The sequence below is a fragment of the Vigna umbellata genome, chromosome 1 (genome assembly GCF_029865625.1).
Source record: "Vigna umbellata cultivar VRB3 chromosome 1, Vumbellata_1.0, whole genome shotgun sequence".
Lineage (NCBI taxonomy): Eukaryota > Viridiplantae > Streptophyta > Magnoliopsida > Fabales > Fabaceae > Vigna > Vigna umbellata.
The window spans coordinates 95821485-95841055 of NC_142165.1; the positions used below are offsets into that span (position 1 = coordinate 95821485).

At 30.0% G+C, this 19571-nt stretch overlaps 1 protein-coding gene across 1 annotated transcript; it reads left to right on the top strand.

Annotated features, from left to right (window-relative positions):
• The first annotated feature begins 8935 nt into the window (after positions 1-8935).
• On the top strand, positions 8936-16472 carry LOC148206910 (uncharacterized). Its single transcript, XM_088104908.1, has 14 exons — positions 8936-9175; positions 9267-9314; positions 9391-9451; positions 9568-9600; positions 9839-9963; positions 10599-10733; positions 11577-11653; positions 11767-12029; positions 12773-12829; positions 12937-13105; positions 13708-13765; positions 13842-13927; positions 14010-14066; positions 15883-16472. The coding sequence occupies exons 1-14, from the start codon at positions 9031-9033 to the stop codon at positions 15976-15978; spliced, it is 1410 nt and encodes a 469-aa protein (XP_087961034.1). The 5' UTR covers positions 8936-9030; the 3' UTR covers positions 15979-16472.
• The last annotated feature ends 3099 nt before the right edge of the window (positions 16473-19571 follow it).

The window sequence follows — 19571 nt, forward strand, 5'->3', positions numbered from 1 at the left end:
ATAAACAATTATTATAATAAAAAGTAATTTTAATTTTATTTTTAAAATGATTTAGCTAAAAAATGGTCGTATAAAAAACTTTTAAATTTTAGAAAACGATCACTTAAGGATAAAAAAATTATCTCAATTTAAAAAAATACTTAATAAAAATAAAAATGGAAAAGAAAATGTGTACGCCAAAAAAAAATCTCTTTATATAATAATAATATAATGTAATATAGTACAGAATATACAAGTACAAATCATTATAAAATAAATTTTATAATTTTGCTGTAGGTAATTTTTAGTGTTTTTGGTAGATAATTTTTATTATAAATAATTATTTTAGTTTGAAAGTGTAACATCCAAAAATACAATGTAAAATCATATTGAGAATAATCACATGTTAACAATACTACAGATCAGTTTAACGCTCGGCTAAATACAATTACGGCCGAACAGCCTTACATAACAGCTAGGAATTAAAAATTAACGCTAGTTACCACTACTTTAACTGTCACTAGACCGAACGTTATACAAAAGGAACTCGTACCGAGCGGTCTTACAAAATATAAAGCTAAAAACATACCGAACGTCCCTAAGGTTCGGCCTTCACTTCCTCCGCGTCTTCCAATACTTCTTCCAGCAGCTCTTCTCCTTTTGCTCACATCCACACGGATGATCATTGCAACAGGACAACGACATGACGCACATCACAGACAAAAATGATAAACAGGGTAAGCTTATGTAATTTAATTTATTCAATCACAACATACAACATTCATAACAAAACCAACAACGACCACATCATAATTCATATATCCATGCATGCAAATAACGACCACATGACTCTGACTGTCCGGACTGTATGAATCCTGTGTAGCTACGACGTTCGTGCACCCAGGTAATGTAGTAACTAGGATGCCCTCAACAGCTTCCACCCGAGGTTGATATGTTTCGTCGAAGTTAACCTTATGGACTAGGACCTCCTGCCATTCCCACACGTGACTTACTCCTCTCTACATGAGAACGAGTAATCATGGAATATCAGGATGAATGTCCGCTAAGCTTTGCCCACATTCATACTTTACCAATCAATAACCACTTTCTGAGATATTCCTCCCTGGAATACTCGTTCATAATCAAACTATTTCATACACATCACATTTCAAATTCTCTCATACTTTATCATCCACATATTCAAATGAAATAAGATCATACGTTCTTATCATAGCCCATTTACGACTGGTATAACGCTTCTTAGAAACTAACAAGACTGAGCACTACTCATCTACTTCAATAAACAGACTCCTAAGAGTTCAAACCGGACGCCACGAAGACTAGGCTGAGTACTAAGACTCTAGGCCGAACACCTTTTAAAGACCAACACTGATTTACACTAAATACTAATACTGATGAGAAACTATGGAGTAACGAACGCTATCTAGTCTGAATGAAGACTCTGATTCTAAGCACAGTAATAATATATTAAAGAAAACAAGACCCAACGCTTGGTTTAAGACCAAACACTATTGAACGAGCACTGGTCCAAGACCAAATGCTTATCAAGAACGAGCACTACTGAGACTGAACGCTTGATTCAAGACCGACCACTAATAAACTCACATAAAACGAATGAATATAAATCTATACAATTGAGCCACCACTTATTTTGAAGGAAAGAGAACAATAATGTCTACGACCTTGAGTAGTATATAACACATTTAACTAAATTGTTTAGGAAGTCTAAAGAAGAACTACAATTAGACTAAACACTCATATATACATATCTACTATTATAACACGCTCTTCATTAACGAAATTCTTTCTAGAAGAAGAACTTCACATGAACGGACGCTCAACGAAAACTGAACGATGAATACAAACTCTTTGTCACAGTTTACCTATTCCTATATAATATTACAGAAAGACTCTTAAACACTATCCCTAGCGCATGATAATTCAAGTAAGATCATGCACTCCCAAGAAAGACCGAACGCTCGCTAATGGCGCTCGACCATATTATCACCTTTGCTCAGAATACTATGGTTCGAAGATTAAACTTTATTCCAACTCAGTTCACAGCTTATATCATACGTCCATCCACACATCCAAACCAGTAGTACAATCATATTTCATACTCATCAAATAATCAAACGTATCATGCAAGCATACAAACATTCACCACAACAAGTTAAATTAAATTATATAAGCTTCCCTTACCTCTATACGTAACTGAACGCTCAACGAGGCAGACTGTATCTCCCCACTACCAAAGACCTGACGTTCGACAATCCCGTTTTAGGAGTACTGGACCAAACAGAGAAACCAGAACACTCAGAATTATACTATCCCATCAGGCGACCAGAAATAGAGAGTTACATGTGAGAATGAACGAACGTGCTTAAAGAGAAGGAAACTCACCAGCTCAGAATCACAAACCGATCGGTTTAAATGGAAGCTCTTGACGCCGGGAGTGTTCCAGCGGTGCCTGAGAGGTGATCAGAAGAAGTGGTAAGGTTTTCTTAGAAAGAAGGAGGAGATTTTAGAGAGAAGGAGGAGAAAAGAGTTTGAGCGTTTTGGAGAAGAAGAAAGACATGCAGAGAAGTGACACGTTATTTGAAATTTGGCCTTAAATACTGTTGTCACCCAAAACGAACGACCACTCTCCTGCAGCCACCTGTTTTCCACTAACTGAGACACTCACTCTCCTTTTGGCACATGGATCCCACTATTTGGGGTTTTTGGGTGCGTTTTAATGGGGTCTGACAGAAAGAATAATTAAATTTTAGAAAATAAAAGTCAAATAAAAACACAATTAAATTAAAAATAAAACGGTCACTTAAAAATAAAATTGGTAAAATAATTATGTTTTATGTTTTATTTAAAACATACTTAAAGAATAAAATTAAAAACAAAATGTATAAAGCAAAAGAAGAAATTATCTTACTATAATTATATATATATATATATATATATATATATATATATATATATATATATATATATATATATATATATTAGTCTAGATATGTTTAGCATTTGGAAAAACTTTTTTTCATTTTTATTTTATTATAATAAAAGGCATTTCAAAATTTATATTTAGCAATATAATGTCTTTGTTAATTATAATTTTTAATTAATTTATAATAACGTAGTAAAATTGTAACATCTCGTTTAAACCATACAAACATTGTTAAGGAACTATATTCCATTTAAATATTATGCACAAAATTAAGTAACTATTCCAAGATTAATAAAATACAATAGTTAAATTCAAGAAATATATAATTATATCCATGTAGTTAGGCAGAAATAAGTCTGACTTATATATACAACTCCAAAAGAAAATAAAAGAAATATTTACACAATGTTTCTCAAAACTATAATTATACAAGGCTATCCACTCTACTCGAGTTATACATCAGTATTATCGCCTTCAGATCTTGCTCAATAAAGACGTCATCATCCTTTGCTCACACCAACTAGGTGATAATTGTAAAAGAAATCAAGCATATACAAACAACACAAATAAAAAACACACAAAGGGTAAGCTAATGTTAAAAGAAACAAATATACAATATCAAGATTCATCACAAATTTCATACAATAGTTAAACAAATATCCTAAACATACCATGAACCTAGACTTGATCATCCGAATAAAGTATAAATATTGAGCTATGGCGAGTCATGTACTCATGGTGGCCTCCACTGCTCTACAGAGTCATTGTCAATAGGTTTCACGTCAAGATAACCCCAAGATTGGACTTCATACATTCATACATATAAAACTTGAAACAACCAACAGAGAACTTCACTTTAGAAACTCTTTTCAGACCATACTTCAAATACATAAATAACCTCAAGAATAAACCATCATATAATTAATAGATACTTTTACACAATCCTCAAAGCCCTAACATAGTTCAAAGTTACAAGAAAGCAAAAGAAAGAAAGGCTCAAAACATGATCTTAATAAATCGCTCAATGCCTATACTTGTTTAGCTATATATGGTTCTGCTTGTTGAACGCCTACACTTGCTTTGTAAAAAGAAAACTCTCTCGCTTAGCAAGGACTCTCACCCATCCACTGTTACGACAAACTTCTCCCTCAAACTAACTCGCTCAGCCCCAAAGCTCGCTCTACGAATATAGAAATAGTGTGTTCTTCTCGCTCAACGCCTATACTTGCTCAGTTAGATATAGTTTTACTCGCTCAACGATTACACTCGCTCAACGATTACACTCGCTCAGTTAGATTGCAAAGTTCTGCATAATAACAATTATGTGGAATTTGAGCCCACCAACTTTAAATTTTCTACCTTGAACCTAACTCCCAAAATTCATGGATCCAATTTTGACATTTTAAACTTAAATGGATTTCACTGACCTGTTTATGACTCAACTTACTTACAACCATACTCATTTTGTCATGAAATTCAACTCCTATACACCAAAACACTACTTCAACTCTCACAATTCAACTTTGTCATTCCTAAGCACATTTTCACCCAAACCAACTGCCTAAGTTCTAAATGACCTAAAAACTAGTCTCAAACCTCTATTTTCCCTATCCAACAACTCCTTAAAAGTATTGCCTACCAAAAACCCCTTTTTAACATATAAAACAAGCCTCATATTTGAGCTAAATTCCTACTTCTCAATTTAACATCACCTTTTTGGTTATCCAAAAACTGTTATAAGTTTTAAAAGACCCCAGACCAATTACCAAATATCAGTTATCACTCTAAAACGACTTCTCTATAATTTCTCTTACTAAAACCCCAAATTTCAGGCCAAAACAACCCATCAACAGTTATCTTTCACTACCTTCGATCCTACATCGATTTTTATACTTAGTTAGACTATAACACAACAACAAGAAACATTCAAACCAACACAAAATCTCAAACATGACCATTATTACACTTCGGTCAAACATAATTCTTCACAACATAGCATACATAAATTCGTGTATCATAACACGAAAATAAGGACAACAGTAGCTTCTCTTGCCTTATTGGAAGGCTACAACAGTTATACAAAGCAAACTACCACTACCTTAGTTCAGGTAACTCTAAAAATACCTACAAACCACAAAATCATGATTAGGATAGGTCCTTAGGACCATTGATCGACAAATAACTAGATAGAAAGATTGAGTGACACATGCGATGAATTCTACATGCATTTGTCTTAAACTAATAATTAAAGAAAATAAGCAAAAACTAACTTACTATATAGGAAAAACTGATTGATAGAAAAACTAACTCACATTTGTGGTCTCTTAGACACCTCCTGATTGTCAAACAAATATCTTAGGAGTTAGAAATCATAAAAAAAAAAGGAAAGAAAACTCAGAGAATGAGTTTTAAAGAAATGATGAGTATTTTAAACAATGATATGCCTTTATGAAATTTTATTTATATTATTGAATTATTTTAACATTAAAAACTCAGTTTCATTATTTAAAAACATCAATCAACACTAATATTTTATTTTATAAGTTTTTACAAAACTATTTTCCTATATAAAATATTTAATAAAATGTTTATCATTTGTCTTAATTAGAATTAGACCCAACTTTTTTTTATGTTAATATATTAATATTTTTATTTTATAACAATAAAATGAAAATTTTAGTAATTATATTTAAATAGATAATATTTTGATATAATTGTGTTATGTGTTAAGTTATGTATAAATATTTTGAATTATAAAATATATAATTAATAGTATCAAATCATTGACTATAACAATTATATTAATAATAGTAATAAAATTAAATGTAATATGATTTATTTGAAAAGCCAGAAAGAAATAATAATGTGTAAGTGTGTAATTTAATAATGAATTTATATAGTTTTATTTTGATATTATATAATTGTTTTTGTTATTGATTTTTATTTTCATTGATTATTTAATTAATAGGACATTTTTTACCTTTGTAAAATTTTGGTGATGGTTAAAATAGATAATATAGGCATACATTTAAATTACTTTGGAGACCATACATTCCCATCTAGGTTGTTTTCTTCTTTTCAAGGTTTGAAAATGGCTTATGACCCACATTCCTATCACCATCAATAATTAAAAATAAAAATAAAAATTGACATAAATTAAGAGATGAGTTATTTATATTTATTTACCACACATTATAACATTTTCAATTAAACATAATATAACACCTATATTATTATATAAAAAGTATTATATAAAGAGGATTTTCTTGATGTACACACTTTATTTGAAATTTTATTTTTTAATTATTTATTTTAATTAAAATCATTATTTTATTAATTTTATTCTTTAAGTGAATTTTTTATTTATTTGACATTTTTTCTTTGCAAAACTTAACTATTTTTTTAAACTAAAATAATTATTTATAATAAAAAATTATCTGAAAAAACAACCTAGAATAAATTTTGCATAATCTATTGCATTAGTCTCAATTTTATTCTTATATACAAGAGTTTCACTTTGTGTAAAACTTATAATTTTGCATAATCTTCTAAAACTAGCTACGAATATCAACAAATAATATATAATAAAAAGGTTTAATCATTTCGAACATTCTTATTTCAACATGATCATCTCAAATAGGTCATCGTATTGTAAATGCTCTCAATTAGGTATCTTATTGTGAAAAATTAAATTAATTTAGATATCGTCATTAGTTTCGTACTAACACAGTTAAAAGAGGTGACACGTGTCAGTTCGTGGTTTTTTGAATTGTTTATTTTTTAAAATAAAAAATGCCACGTGTCAAACTGATATTGTATCACGTGGCAATGACAGTGTGACATGACACAAACAGTGCCACGTGTCATTGTCAAGCCATGTGTCATTGCATTAGTCTCAATTTGGTCCCTATATTTTTATTGTGTCTCAATTTGATCCTGTATTTTTATTTTGTCTCAATTTAGTCTTAGTTTTAAAAATTAAACTCCTCAAATTCAAACAAAATTTAAACTATATATAAATCTTAACAAATATTTTTATTAAAATTGATATTTTTATTAAGTATTTTTAACAATATTAAGTTTAATTATATTTATATTTACTTAATCATATAAATGTTAATTTTGTTATTTAAATATATCTATAAGGGTTTAAAAAAACAGTGACATGACATGGTGGTGTGAATTTTCATAGTGAAAGTTTCTATGCAAAATCATGAAAGAATAAACTATCTTTAATTACGGTTTTTATAAAAACTTTCTCCAATTTTTTATTTAAAAAAAATTATTAATGTGAAATTTCCAAATTATTAATTACAGTGACATAATATGGTGGTGTGAGTTTTCCAAATGATTTAGCTTATTGGACAAATTATTAATGTGAAATTTTACTTTTTTTAAAATAAAAAATTAGAGAAAATTTTCGTGAAAACGGTAATTAAAGGTAGTTTATTCTTTCATGATTTTCCATAGAAACTTTCACTATGAAAATTCACACCAGCATATTATGTCACTCTTTTTTTAACCCTTGTATATTTAAATAACATAATTAACATTTATATGATTAAGTAAATATAAATATAATTAAACTTAATCTTGTTAAAAATATTTAATAAAAATATCAATTTTAATAAAAATATTTGTTAAGATTTATATACAATTTAAATTTTGTTTGAATTTGAAGAGGGACAAAATTGTTTAATTTTTAAAATTAAGACTAAATTGAGACAAAATAAAAATACAGAGATTAAATTGAGACACATGTGGCCTGACAATGACATGTGACACTGTCAGTGCCATGTCACATTATCATTGCCACGTGGCACAATATCAGTTTGACACGTGGGATTTTATTTTATTTTCATCTTCTTTAACGATGTTAGTACATAACTAACGAGGAGGTCTAAATTGATTTAATTTTTCACAATAAATGACCTAATTAAGAGCATTTACAATACGAAAACCTATTTGAGATAAGAAATAGGGATGTCCGAAATGATTAATCCTAAAAATGGTGAGAACCTTAATTTTTAAAACCTATTTTCTCTCAACCATCTTTTTTTTTCCCAAATTTCTATCTCTTTCGTACTTTTTTTTAAGATCAAACATATGGAAGTGATCTACACGAAGAACTCTACTAAATCTTTTGATCAATTTCTCTTTTAGATGAATTCAAAGTATATTCCTTTTCTATATAACAACCTGTTATCTTTCACATGCTTGCTCCAGTTTTTTTTTGTTCTTAATGAAACTTTTTGTGGTGAACATGCTAAAGTTGTGTATGGATCATTGTTTGAGTATTTTTATTACATAGATAGAGTGATTTCTATGGGTGAAGCTCTTCAAGTGAAATAAATAGTGGTGGAAATAATGTATAATATAAGAGGAGCTAATTATTTAAGTTTTTTTCCATTTGATATTTATAATTGTAGAAATGAAAAACTGAGATAAATTAATATGAATATGAATCTGGATTGAATTGTAGTTGTAATTAATATAATTGAAATTTTGGTATCCGAGTCTAAACATATCAATATTTAGTTTAAGATAACAATGAAGTATAATCTTACGTATATTTTAAAATTCAAAATATTCATTTTTGGAGATCCTTAATTTATGCAACATTTTAAACAATACTTTAATTTTTAACAGGGAAATTAAGGTTTTAAATTAAGAAAATTCTCAATTGAGATCATCTCCACCAGACCATGTTATCTTCTTAAAAAAAGTTTTAAATGTTATATTTTTTAAATTTAACCCTTTGACCGTGTTTTTAAACTCAATTATTATTTTTTAATTATAAAACTATCTAAAAATAAGTAAAAATTATTAAAATAAAATTATAAAAAATATTTATATTTAATTTTAGAATAATAAAATAATAATTAACACAAAATACGCATGTACAGAAATTAAAAATTGTTATTCACCTTTTTTATTTTGGTGGATGTGTCCTTACAACAAAAGAAGCCGAACGACAGCAATAGAAGTCGTTTTGGTTGAATACCTCCTCCGAAAAAGCCAGAGCAGGGAAAGAAGCAGTTGCGCAAGGTTCCGATCTGAAGACGCAGCACGAAAGGAAGACGAAGATGACGAAGAAGAAGAAGGTTCCATGGTTCTGGACTTGGGTCGTAGGTTCCGTCGTGTTCAGGCTCATTCTCCTCTACTTTCCCAAAAACCTCAACCTCTCTTCTCGCCCTGAAGTCTCCACCCCCCTCACCAGCCTCCGCCGCCGTATACTCTTCTTCTTCTTCTTCTTCTTCCTCAACTACCTTTAATTCCTATATCCATGCTTTCTTATCAACTTCAACTTCTCTTTTCGCAGTGGCCGAGGGTTACTGGTTGAAGCAGTCGTCAGTTTCACCCTATGCTGGTATTTCCCTTTCTAGATTCGTTCATTGGATCAATTTATTCTGTAAGAAATCTCAGGCTCTTGTTCGTGTTTCCAGGATCAATGTACCATGGTTCCCCTTTGTTATTGACACTTCTCGGCCCGCTTACAGTTAAAAGGTACCTGTTCTCAATTGTGTCAGATTTTGTTCCGTTGCTTTATTTAAATGAACTCACTTACTAAGTTTGAAATTCCTATGTTGTAATGACTTCGAATTACCTTGTCGATGCTTCAGAATTGAAGGACAGCCTGATCATCTTTTATGCAGGTAACTTTCTCCGGCTTTTACTGATGAGTATAACTAGTATCCATTCAGTTGTTTATTTCTATTTTCCACAGCTCCTGAATCATACTTGTTGTGATCTTCGTTGCTCAATAATTCTTATCTATACTTGGAATTCTGTTTGCCTTTGAATCTTGTATATGCAGTTCTTTACCCCTGTGTTCACTTATGTTTTCTGCATTCTTTGTTAAACAGTAAATAATCAGCTCATTTCTGGATATAGTTTGGTTTTTGTTATTGCAGATGTGGTTAGTGCAATGCTTATTTGTGCTGCTGGTGAAAAACTCCAGGTGGCATACAGTTCAAGCTTACAATCACTCGGCCTTCGTGATTTGTCAGAGAATTCAGGTTGTTAGCATGTGCTTCCACTATGATCCTTCTGTTCAAATTTGATATGAGTATGGTTGTATGTGCTTCTCCTATTTTTATTTGTTATTTTTAATTGATTTATAAAACTAGTGTATAAGTTTGAAGATCTTTTTCAGATAAAGATATATTGTACAATCAAAGAGAGAAATTTTGTTCTGTCATGCTGCATTATAAGAAAACTGTAACACGGTACTTGATGAAGATTACTGGTAGTGTTAACAATAGATATGCAAGGAGTGCCCCTTTGACTCTTGGCTTGCTTTTCTTACCTCTTTTGGGATATGTATTAAATGTGAAAAAGTAAAGGTAGGAAATGAAACACCTTGTCAATCATCACACGTCTGTGTTGTTTCTGTGAACAAACGGATGGTGAAGTCTGTGTCTGTCTAGTGTTTGTATCATAACAAACACTATGCTTCCCTTTCCAGGAAAAAGATAATGTGCTTTACTGAATTGCTGAGAATAAAACAGGGTATTTGCAACTATTGTTGTGAAGGGTAGGTGATGGTCATATTTTAAAATTTAATGTAAAAATTTCCCCTTCTGGTTGTTGATCTTTTTGAAACTTGCAAATTCTTTTTCATCCCATTTGATTGTATCTTTGCTGTTTCCAGAGCGTCTTCCTTCAGGAGATTTTGCTGCTCTTGTATACTTATGGAATCCTTTCACAATAGTTGCATGCGTTGGTCTATCCACATCTGCAATTGAGAATTTGATGGTTGTGTTATCTCTTTATGGAGCATGTTCGCGTAAGCAGCTAATAACCTATGGTTTTAATTTCTGAACTTTTAGATTCTACTGACTCACTCCTGTCATGTTTAATTGGTATTTGTTAGTTGTTTTCTGGTTAAGTTTTATTTGCTTTCTAATATTGAAACATGAATTTTGCTTGGCGTTGATGAAAAGTTCTGTTAGTTCTAGCTTCTTAGGGAAGTTTTGTGGGAATCTCAATTTTTAGCTGAAGGATTACTTTTATGCAAAAGGACTTTGATAAACAGTTTTCCATTTATTTTTATTATATTTCTGTTTTCCTGAAATGTTTCTTGGTCTTATATTGTGTTGAATTGAAATGAATATGTATGTGTGTGTGTGTGTATTCTTATTTGAGCAATAAAACCAATAAAACATGGCTACTAAAGGGGGTTGAACTTGTGTACATATAATAGTAATTACTAAGACTGAACGCCCCAAGCTAATTTGAGGAATAATTATTCTTTAGGTATCATTGTTTTTTGTGTTTTCTATCAAATTTTCTGTCAGATATACCTTTTCTGTAAGTTTGCTGACTATTGAGCCCTGACTATCATTTTTTATGTACAATATTCTTCTTCTTTAACTTTCTTTTTTCATATTTTCTCTCAAATGCATGGGCAATACTTCTTTGTTATTATTGCCATTGAATTTACATGTCTTTGTTCATTTGATATCCAGTTGTGTAGAGGTTGCCTATTGCTATATTCAGCTAGCTATTAGATTTTGAAAGTAGTTGTGAGAACTGAGGAAGAAAGATCATTATCACCTTTTACATACGTGGTCTTGTGATCTTCATCTAATATTTTGTGTAATGTTGAAACTGTACTGATGTACAACAGGACTAGCTCCGTTGGCAGCTTTTGGATGGGTCATGGCTACACACTTGTCTCTGTACCCTGCTATCCTTATTATCCCAGTATGATGTTGCTTGAACTTGTTGTATAACATTTTCAGCATAATCTGCAAATCTTTGTTCTCTGTAATTTGCATTTATTAATCTGTAGATACTAATATTATCCTCTTTTCCAGGTGATATTGTTATTGGGATATGGTCCTGATGCTCCTCCTAGGAAATTATTCTGGCAAAGGAATAGGCTTGAAGTTGGCAATTCCTCCTCAAGTGATAGTTATTCAGAAGAGAAAGCAAAGAATCAGCTAAAGGTTGCGAATGTATTCTCATGGAGGCCAGTTGTGTCTTTTCTGTTATGGACTTTGCTTTGGTCATCCTACATCTTAGTCCTTTGTAGTATTTATGTCCAGCAGTATGGCGGTCTACAGGAGTTATTCAAAAGGTTTTGCTTAAATACTTCTACAATTATTCATTTCTGACCACAATTTTGCAAATGACGAAATAAATATGCATATTTGTTCATTATTATAGTAGTTGCAATAATTCGGGTTTAGTGTTAACGGGTCTTCTAAAAAGTAAAAACTGGTGGAGCTTTTCTAAGAGGCAATGAAAAATCCAGAATATCATGTGAAAACACAATTACGATAACTCCAAAATAATTACGGAAGTACTGGGTTTGTAACTGCTGCCATTATCGACTTTTGGAGTCACCAACAACTTTTGAAAAGCATAAGCTACCTTGAGGCCTAATAAGATTTAGAAAATTTTAGGTCCATATTAGTGTTGTTTGTTCATGTCATACTCTAGTTAGTTATTGTTGGTGTGAAACTCTGAAGTAAAACCCTTTGGGAAGTCAAATAATTCGTTTCCCACTCAAATAATCAAATAATTGATTTTTATTCTTTTATAAAAGAAACTATGCACATTTTTCAACATCATTGTTAAAAAGTAAATGAACTTAGTGTGCGGAGAATTAATATGTTTACCATGTGTTGAGGGAGGACTGCATTATTTCTGTTGAAGAACACTGTTTGTGATTATGAAATTTATATTATTTCTTTTTATTCTCTTTTGTTATTATCATTATCAAGAACTGTTGAACTGTCAACTGTCACAATTTCTTGTTTCATGGGAATGACAAGTTTTTCTATATCTTGTAAATAAACTTCTAGGTTCTTTGTGCAGAACCTATGGCTTCATTCTTACAATACAAGATCTGTCTCCAAACATTGGTGTTTTGTGGTATGTGCTATAGGAAGGGAAACTACCACCTTTAGTGTGGACTTGAATATTTTATTCCTCTCATGAACTTTGGCACTTATTTTGTTCTGATGGTATTTGCATTACAGGTACTTCTTTGCAGAAGTTTTCGATTTTTTCAGAAATTTCTTCCTGATAGTATTTCATGGGAATATTCTGTTGATGCTAGCACCATTAGCCTTGCGGCTTAATCACCGGCCATGCTTTCTAGCTTTTGTATACATTGTGATATCTTCTATTTTGAAATCTTATCCTTCAGTAAGTTGTTTATTTTTTTCACAAGTTTCTATTTTTTACCTGGACTCAAATTAGCTCTTGGAATTTAGGCATGATGGTCTCTCTGGGTGTTGCTGAAAATATTTTTATAATTTAGAATGAAAGAGATGCTGTTATCCTGTTAAATGTTAAATGCATGATATTGTATGATTACGTCGTCCAAAATAGAAACTACGCAAATAAGTATGTTACACACTTAGAACATTCACATATGCACGCTTTGATGGGAAAATATTATCAGTGCAGTTGTAAATATTGAGCTACGAACTTGAACATGGAATGTCCAGCACTGATGTGTTTATTTTGTGTGAATTTTCATCATGCTGGTATCTGATTGATCTGTCATTCATCTATGCATCTATTATATCTCCAATCTACTTAGAGAAGTCCATATATATTATGTGTTTTGTGTGAATTTGCATCATGTTTCAATGTGAATGATCTATATACTATATTGTCTTATCTAACTTGTCAGTACTCAGACATTAAATAAATCCATCACTGATGTGTTTATATTTTGTGATTTTGTGTCATGTTTCAAACAGGACTAATCCCTGTAACCATTTTGTTTTCATTATAACTAGGTTGGTGATTCAGCTCTATATTTGGGTTTACTTGGGTTATTTGCTTATGAACTCAAAGGTTATTTCTCTTTCTTTTTTAACCTTTTATATTGCGCATAATCTCTTTTTGGATAATCAACTTCCTTGATTTTCAGATATGCAGTTTTCATTCTTCTTATTATCTGGTTATGTTGGGGTTTCACTTCTTAGCCCTGTGATGCACAATTTATGGATATGGAGGGTATGGAGTTGTGTTTACCTTCAATTTCAAATAGATTTTTCTGTTGTTATCTTCAGTTCCTCATCTCTGTAAAAATTGACAGGGTACTGGTAATGCAAATTTTTACTTTGGAACTGCAATTGCTTATGCGTGCTTTCAGGTGCGTTATATCTACTCATTGTGATATTCGCTTCTCCTCACCTCATGTTAGTCATTATTGCTTTATCTCTTTTCTTCACAACTTTTCTAGCCATTAAGTTTATATACAAATGGAGATCTTTGTCAATTTACATCTACCACCCATTTTATCATGATCAGAATTGCATTTAATTTATTCACATTCTTTTTCAGAAAATGTTTATCAAATAATGTCAGTTGAAGTTATTTGTACTTTCTTGAATATTTATCACATACTGTGAGCCAAAGATTGATGCTAGCTCATCAACACAAGCCCCAGCCTTGTCTAGGACAAGGGTCCCGTAGTAAAATCTTGACCCTTTTCACTTTCCTCGATGTCCACGCTTCAAAACCAACTTAATTACATTATGGTGGTGTACTTCATTGCAATTGGCAAGTTGTGTCAAAATTATACCTATGAATTTAACCTACGGACAACCTCAGCTCACTTTTAAAATAACCCCTTTTTATACCTAGCTTCCAAAGACCCCATATAAAGGGATTAAGGTAAAGGCCAAAGTGAGTTTGAGCCATTACAACATAACAGTAAATTTTAAGAAAAAGAAATTAACACATAATGAACTAATATTACTCTTTGCTTAACAAAATCTCATTCGTTTGTCTATTTTAACTAAGAGCATATAATGTAAAATTATTTCACTTAAATTTATAATAAATTTTCACTAATTTATTTTTATGTGAAACAAATTATTTTCTTTTTCTTTATTTATATCTGTATGCTACATAATAACTAAAATAAAAAGAAGTGGTGCAAAATAAATATGGTTTGATAACTATTATTTTTAGAGTAAACTCTTTATTATTATATATTTTTACAATATTTAATTATTGATATTATAATATATCTACTATTTCATGATTTTTATTGGTGATGAACTTACATAAATTAAGGTAAGCAAAATTAAGCTTTCTCAATTTAAATCAAACACTATTATTATTTATAAGTTCATTGTATAGTGTGCATTTTTAATCTTTTTATTCAGTTATCAATTATTTTTTGCAAAATTTAAAACATCTTATTATTTTTTAAAAAATATCTCAGAAGACAAAATAATAAAAATTTACAAATATAACAGTAAAAGTTGGCGTAGACATCTTTAAAATTTCGAATTATTGATTTTTGTTTCCCTTGAAATGGGTAATTTTGATCTTTATAAAATAAATTCTCACATTTTGAAAATTGATATGATTTGTAATTTCAAATATTCGTTTTAACCATAAATATTATCCATTTTTAAAATTTTAAACAACCTTGAAATTTATATTAATATTATATCACATAGATATAAAATATCCCTAAAAGAAAAGGTTGGGTTCTCAGCTCACATCATTTCTCTTTTCCAATCACCTGATGAAATCATCTTATTTTTTAATTTATAGTTAGTTTTTTATGTTTTTGTTCCTTGAAGAAACATATGTTTTTCTTCATTGAGATTTTGAGTTTTATAATGAACTTACGTTGGATCATGATATTGATATTAATAATTTAAATTAAATTAGGTTGTGAATGACCAAAACTTGAAGCAAATTAATCTTTTTATTCATGTGTATAAGATTCTTTTAAAACAAATAAAAACTGAAACTTTCATTTTTAAAGGAGTGTTTTTTTTTTGTTTTAAAAAAAAAAAAGATTAACCCATGGATGAGTTGTTGTCCATAGGACTTTTGTGAACATTTTAGCTCTGCATACTGGGCTATAATAAGTTTCTTAATAAAAATTCAACGTTTTGTATGTTATCCTGTAAATTTATGTATGCGTGTTACTTCGCATATGGCAGATCATTCTGGTGGTAGAGAGTGTCAGCGCCATGCTTAATCATGACAGAACGCTGACAAAGCTATGTACTGCAGCGGTTCAAAATGTCAAATCTTGAGAACTTGAACTATGATTCTATGCATCCATGATATTCATGAGCTTTTCACGTGAATTAGTTCTCGGTTCCAGGAACCATTTTGGTGCTGTCCCCTTCAATTACTTATCAAATAGCTGCATTTATTTGGATGTAAGCATTTTTCACCCTGATTAGTATCTGGACGCAAGACTCTGCAATCTTGATGCTGAATGCCGGTTAAAAAGGAAAAACAATCATGGTTTTGTGTTGGGGTTCTTAGAGCTCTTATGTTCTTGGTGTACCATTCAGTAAGTTTCAATGGCTTTGTTCTTCAAAAGCAACTATAATGCGGCACATGATTTTTTTATTTTTATTTTGTTCTAAATTCATGTTACTATAATGAATGCACTTGTTGGTCGGAATATCTGGAGCGTGTCTATAGGAATGAACCATATGTAATGACACCAACATTTCGAGCATTTCTAACATTATCATCTATCTAGTGTGATATTAGTCAAGGTTTTTTGGTTGCTTCATCTGTGATTATTACAATTCTGTAACACCCCTTTATTGTTGCTTTTCCTCCATTTGAGTCCATTGTCATTGCTGACAATTGCTTGATTCATACGTTGGATGGGCTGTTATACGCACTCCACCTACTCTAATCACTTCAGCCATCAACTTGTGCAGTCCATTTCACATGTTACTTTGACTCAGTCCATGCCTTTCTTTGAACATTCTTACATGTGAAACAAATATAGATATGCATAAAGCAATTGGTCTTGTCGTATGCAAGAACAAACACCCGTAAAACGCGCCTTCTCCCTGCTACATGTAAGGCCTTTCACATGCACAATTTAGAGATAGGTGTTAGACAACAGCGGTCAGCGATGTTTCTGTCCTACTTACCTTTTGGACTGCATCGAGTGAAAAACAATGACTTAGATGTGAAGTGAAACCAAAGAATGTGCTTTCGGCCTTGGCATAAATGGAATTTAAATTACACGACATGCTTCCAAATTTGATGTAATGTTTGCCAGGCAAACCAGTGTGATGTGATTACAAAGAAGACAGCTCCATGTTACACGTTGCAGATAGATGAATTTACCTGGCTAGTGATAGATTGAACTCAAAAATACGAACCAAGAACTTTTTCTAATAAAGATATATTTAAAAGAATTTCTATCAAAAGTATAGCATCTACTGTATGTCAGCGTTAATTATTAAATTGAATGAAATAACAACACATGGTTTTGTCACGGAGTGAATTTCATGACCATGACCTTTCATGCATTGTACTCCTTTTTTCATTTTTCTTAAAGCTTTTAGTATCTAAATATTACTCGTTTAAAGAATTAAAACTCCTCGGCAACTTTTTTTGTTATGTTTAAAGTCAAAAGTGTTTCTTTTTTCACTTATTTTGAAAGAAAAAACAAGAATTCTGTCATGGAAAAATTAACACCCATAGTTTGAGTTTTAGTTGGGAATCATTCTATTTAATTAGGCGTGTTGGTGTAACTCGTACAATTATGTATAAGCAGTTCACTGACGCTATGTTTGTTTTCACTGAAATACTAAAGAAAAAGTGAGTGCTTTATGTTTGTTTTTAGTAATATGAGCATATTAGTACGTTTGTTAAGAGAAAACAAATTAGTACGTTTACTGTTCAAAGAACATAACAAGCTCAACTACAGCATTATTCAACGAACGACAACTAGTAACAGTTGTTGTAAGTCCCTCTCTCTTAGATCGTATTATATAGAACTGACCGTTATAAATCTCTCTTATTTTACTTTGTACAATTCTCGTTTAAAATACTATTTTTTTTAATAAGAAAAATTTATAAATGATACTCATTTTAAATAAAAGACGAATTTATTTTCTTAAAACTGTGAGCGATGTTCACTTTAATTTGCTTGTGATTCGGTTGGCTTTGACCAAAGCTGGGAGTGTTGGACATAGATTAACGTACCCTTGTGATGAAAATAAAACTTGTTTTTTTTAATAATAGAACACTATAGGAGAAATAGACAAGCAAATCCAAAAATGTTTTAATACTCCGCATTATTTATAAGATGTTTGAATGATGTATATGTCTGATATAAAACTTCATTATATCTTGTATTTAATGCTTTGTTAGTTTTAGAAGACTTTTTAATGTTAGTAGCATATTAATGAAGACAAAAATAAGATCATTCTTGTATTTGTATGTAGTGATTTGAGAAAGATATCGGGGATAAATTTACAAGATTATTACCAATTTTTATCTTATTGATTAAATGAGATCTATGGTTATTTTATGCCTTTTTATCATTTTTTTTATATGTTTTTTTGTTAAAATACTATCACGTGGTTTTTGTTCCATCTTTTTCTCTGTAGTAATTAGATGAGTTTTGTAAGGTCGATAATATGAAGGAGGTGAAGTTATTAATTTATTATATATTAATTTAGTGTATATAATTAATTAATTAACTAATATTAATAATGAATATTTTTTCATATTACTCCTAAGTATCATTTTATATTATTATTAGATAATTTTTATTTTTTATTTATTAAAACTGTTTCTAATCTATCATAATCAAATTCTTTATAAACTTTTATAAATTTTGTTTTCAATTTCATTCTTAATTATCTTCAAATTCTTTAAAAATAATAATAAAATTTACTTTTAAATCTCCTCAAATTTATCGATTCTTCTTCTTCAAATTCTTTCTCGCTTGTAAATACTGCCCTAAAGTATAATATTAGTTTATAAAATATGTAAACGCTGTGAATCCATTCCACGGAATTGTTGGTTTTGTAGTACTTAAATGCGTATGGTACTTTTGTTTACCTATTTCAATCAAACAATTTATATATATATATATATATATATATATATATATATATATATATATATAAATTTTTTCGGCATTTTTTATATAGTTAAAGGTAAAAAACTGATTAAGTGGTAGGGGAATGTAGTCCTACCAATAATGATATGACCTAGAGCTGCACTATAATTTTAAATTTTCTTTATATTTTTATTATATTTTTTATTAGAAGGTTAGGTTGATTAGTCATATATGTAAAGATAAAAAGAAAAATTATAAAGTGAATTATTTATATTTCTCATGATGAAACTCAATAAATGTATAATGGAAATTAAAATTATTATTGGTGGGGTTAATTATTTATAGATATTAAAGATTATTTAGCGAGAATTAATGAATTAATATGGAAGTCAGATACTCTTGTCTAATTTATTTTATATAAAATTAGGTATCTTATAATATAGTGATATAATTCTCAAATTACGAAGTTTTGAGAACTCAAATTTAATCTTATTATTTAATTTTAATTTATGGCGATCGATATTAATATTTATTATTGAATAATATACCTTTTCTTTTAACTGTGAGGCTAGTAATTCCAAACCGAATATTAAAACAATACTTCTTTCTTTTTCACATAAGAAAAACTCTAACATCATACTAGTTTTAAACTTAAAATTAATTAATATTAAACATAGTTATCCATCACGTTTTTTTTTATTACTTCATCATTTTATAGTAAACCAGGTTTAAAAGAGAAAAAGTTTTATTGGATAAATCATGAAAATATTTTATTATATTTATGAACAAATCTTTATC

What these genes read in the sequence shown, in the direction of transcription:
- LOC148206910 (XM_088104908.1), top strand. Translation starts at nt 9,031, where the DNA reads ATGACGAAGAAGAAGAAGGTTCCATGGTTCTGGACTTGGGTCGTAGGT. An exon ending in CTGCTATCCTTATTATCCCA is followed by an intron (nt 11,654 to 11,766) that starts GTATGATGTTGC and finishes CCTCTTTTCCAG; the next exon opens with GTGATATTGTTATTGGGATA. An exon ending in ACAATTTATGGATATGGAGG is followed by an intron (nt 13,928 to 14,009) that starts GTATGGAGTTGT and finishes AAAAATTGACAG; the next exon opens with GGTACTGGTAATGCAAATTT.